Source organism: Penaeus japonicus, unplaced genomic scaffold, assembly GCF_977035675.1.
Source record: "Penaeus japonicus unplaced genomic scaffold, GWHDUDI00000001_assembly GWHDUDI00000034, whole genome shotgun sequence".
Lineage (NCBI taxonomy): Eukaryota > Metazoa > Arthropoda > Malacostraca > Decapoda > Penaeidae > Penaeus > Penaeus japonicus.
Window position 1 is genome coordinate 15,490,003 of NW_028234436.1, and position 1,919 is coordinate 15,491,921.

Here is a 1,919-nt window from a genome sequence, read left to right on the forward strand (position 1 = left end):
ATATATATATGTATATATATGTATATATAGATATATAGATAGATATAGATTTGTGTGTGTGTGTTTATAAATAAAAAAAGAGATAAATCGGTGTTCATTGGCAACAAAGATCTTTAGATAATGAACATCTTTCTCATTAGAAAAATTGCCTCGATCATCTCCTTGACCTGCGCGTGCAGATGAGAGGAAAGAGCAGCTATATAAAGCGGGCCTCCAAGCACAGTCGTCAATGCGCCTGAAGATTTCGCTCTCTCTCTTCGCCTGCTCTGTTGATTCTTAGATAGAGGAGGTTCTGGAACTAATTCTAAAATGACTTCCATTAAATCCACTACCCTGGGTATTCAGGTATAAGGATAAAACTGTACCTGAATACATTGTGTGTGTGTGTGTGTGTGTGTGTGTGTGTATACTCATATTTATTATAAATATATATTTTCTATATATATATATATATATATAGTATATATATATATATATATTTATATATGTATATGTATTTATATATGTATATGTATATATATTAGATAAATATATATGTTTGATATAATATATATATATATATATATTATATATATATAGTTTATATATAGCGGTACTTACATTTATATGTTTTTTATTTAAAAGTTATTTTCATCTGTCTCTTACACACAGACACACACACCACACACACACACACACACAACACACAATTTGATATATATATATATATATATATATATATATATTATTATATATATCAAATCTATCTAACCTCTTTATACTATTATATATATATATATACTTATATATATCATATATATATATATGTATATATATATATATATATATATTATATATATATATATAGGTATATGAACATGTATACGTGTAAACATATGTATTTTTATATATGATGAATTAAATATATGAATATTTGTATATATATATATATATATATATATATATATATATATATTCATATATATATAATACATATATATATATTTGGTACTTGTATATATGTATGTATATATATATATATATTATATATATATATATATATTAAGTTATATATATATACATATGTATATATATAGACACACATATGTATATATGTCTATATATATGTATATAAATGTATCTTTATCTGTCTCTACATATACATACATATACATGCATGTATGTATATGCTTGTGTTAATGGCAATGGGTACACCAATGGCAATGGATACACCAATGGTAATGGATACACAAATGGTAATGGCAATGGCAACGGATACACTAACGGTAATGGAAATGGGTACACCAACGGCAACGGAAATGGAAATGGAAATGGCTACACCAATGGCAACGGTAACGGGAATGGCTACACTAACGGTAATGGTAACGGAAATGGCTACACCAACGGTAATGGTAACGGAAATGGCTATACAAACGGCAACGGTAATGGGAATGGCTACACCAACGGCAACGGTAACGGAAATGGCTACACTAACGGCAACGGTAATGGTAACGGAAATGGTTACACCAACGGCAACGGGAATGGCTACACTAACGGCAACGGTAATGGTAACGGAAATGGTTACACCAACGGCAACGGTAACGGGAATGGCTACACTAATGGCAACGGGAATGGATACACCAACGGTAACGGTAATGGTTTACACACAACGGCACGGTTAAAGGAAATGGCCCTATACTAACGGCAACGGTAATTGCTAACGGAAATGGTTACACTAACGGCAACGGTAACGGGAAATGGCTATTACTAACGGCGACCGGTAATGGTAAACGGAAATGGTAATGGCAACGGTAACGGAAAGGATACACCAACGGTACGGTAATGGAAATGGAAATGGTGAACCAAGTAATGGAAATGGACAACGGTAATGGTATATGGCTATTACTATGGTGCCCCTAATGGTAATGGATAATGGTAAC

The 1,919-nt window shown here is 31.4% G+C and overlaps 1 protein-coding gene across 1 annotated transcript in view; it reads left to right on the plus strand.

Annotated features, from left to right (window-relative positions):
• The first annotated feature begins 1,156 nt into the window (after window positions 1–1,156).
• The window catches only part of LOC122263676 (uncharacterized), a 2,745-nt gene continuing 1,982 nt past the window's right edge, over window positions 1,157–1,919 (plus strand). The window contains exon 1 of the mRNA XM_086531018.1: window positions 1,157–1,642. Within this exon, the coding sequence (XP_086387144.1) occupies window positions 1,157–1,642 (486 nt within the window). The remainder of the gene's footprint in view (window positions 1,643–1,919) is intronic.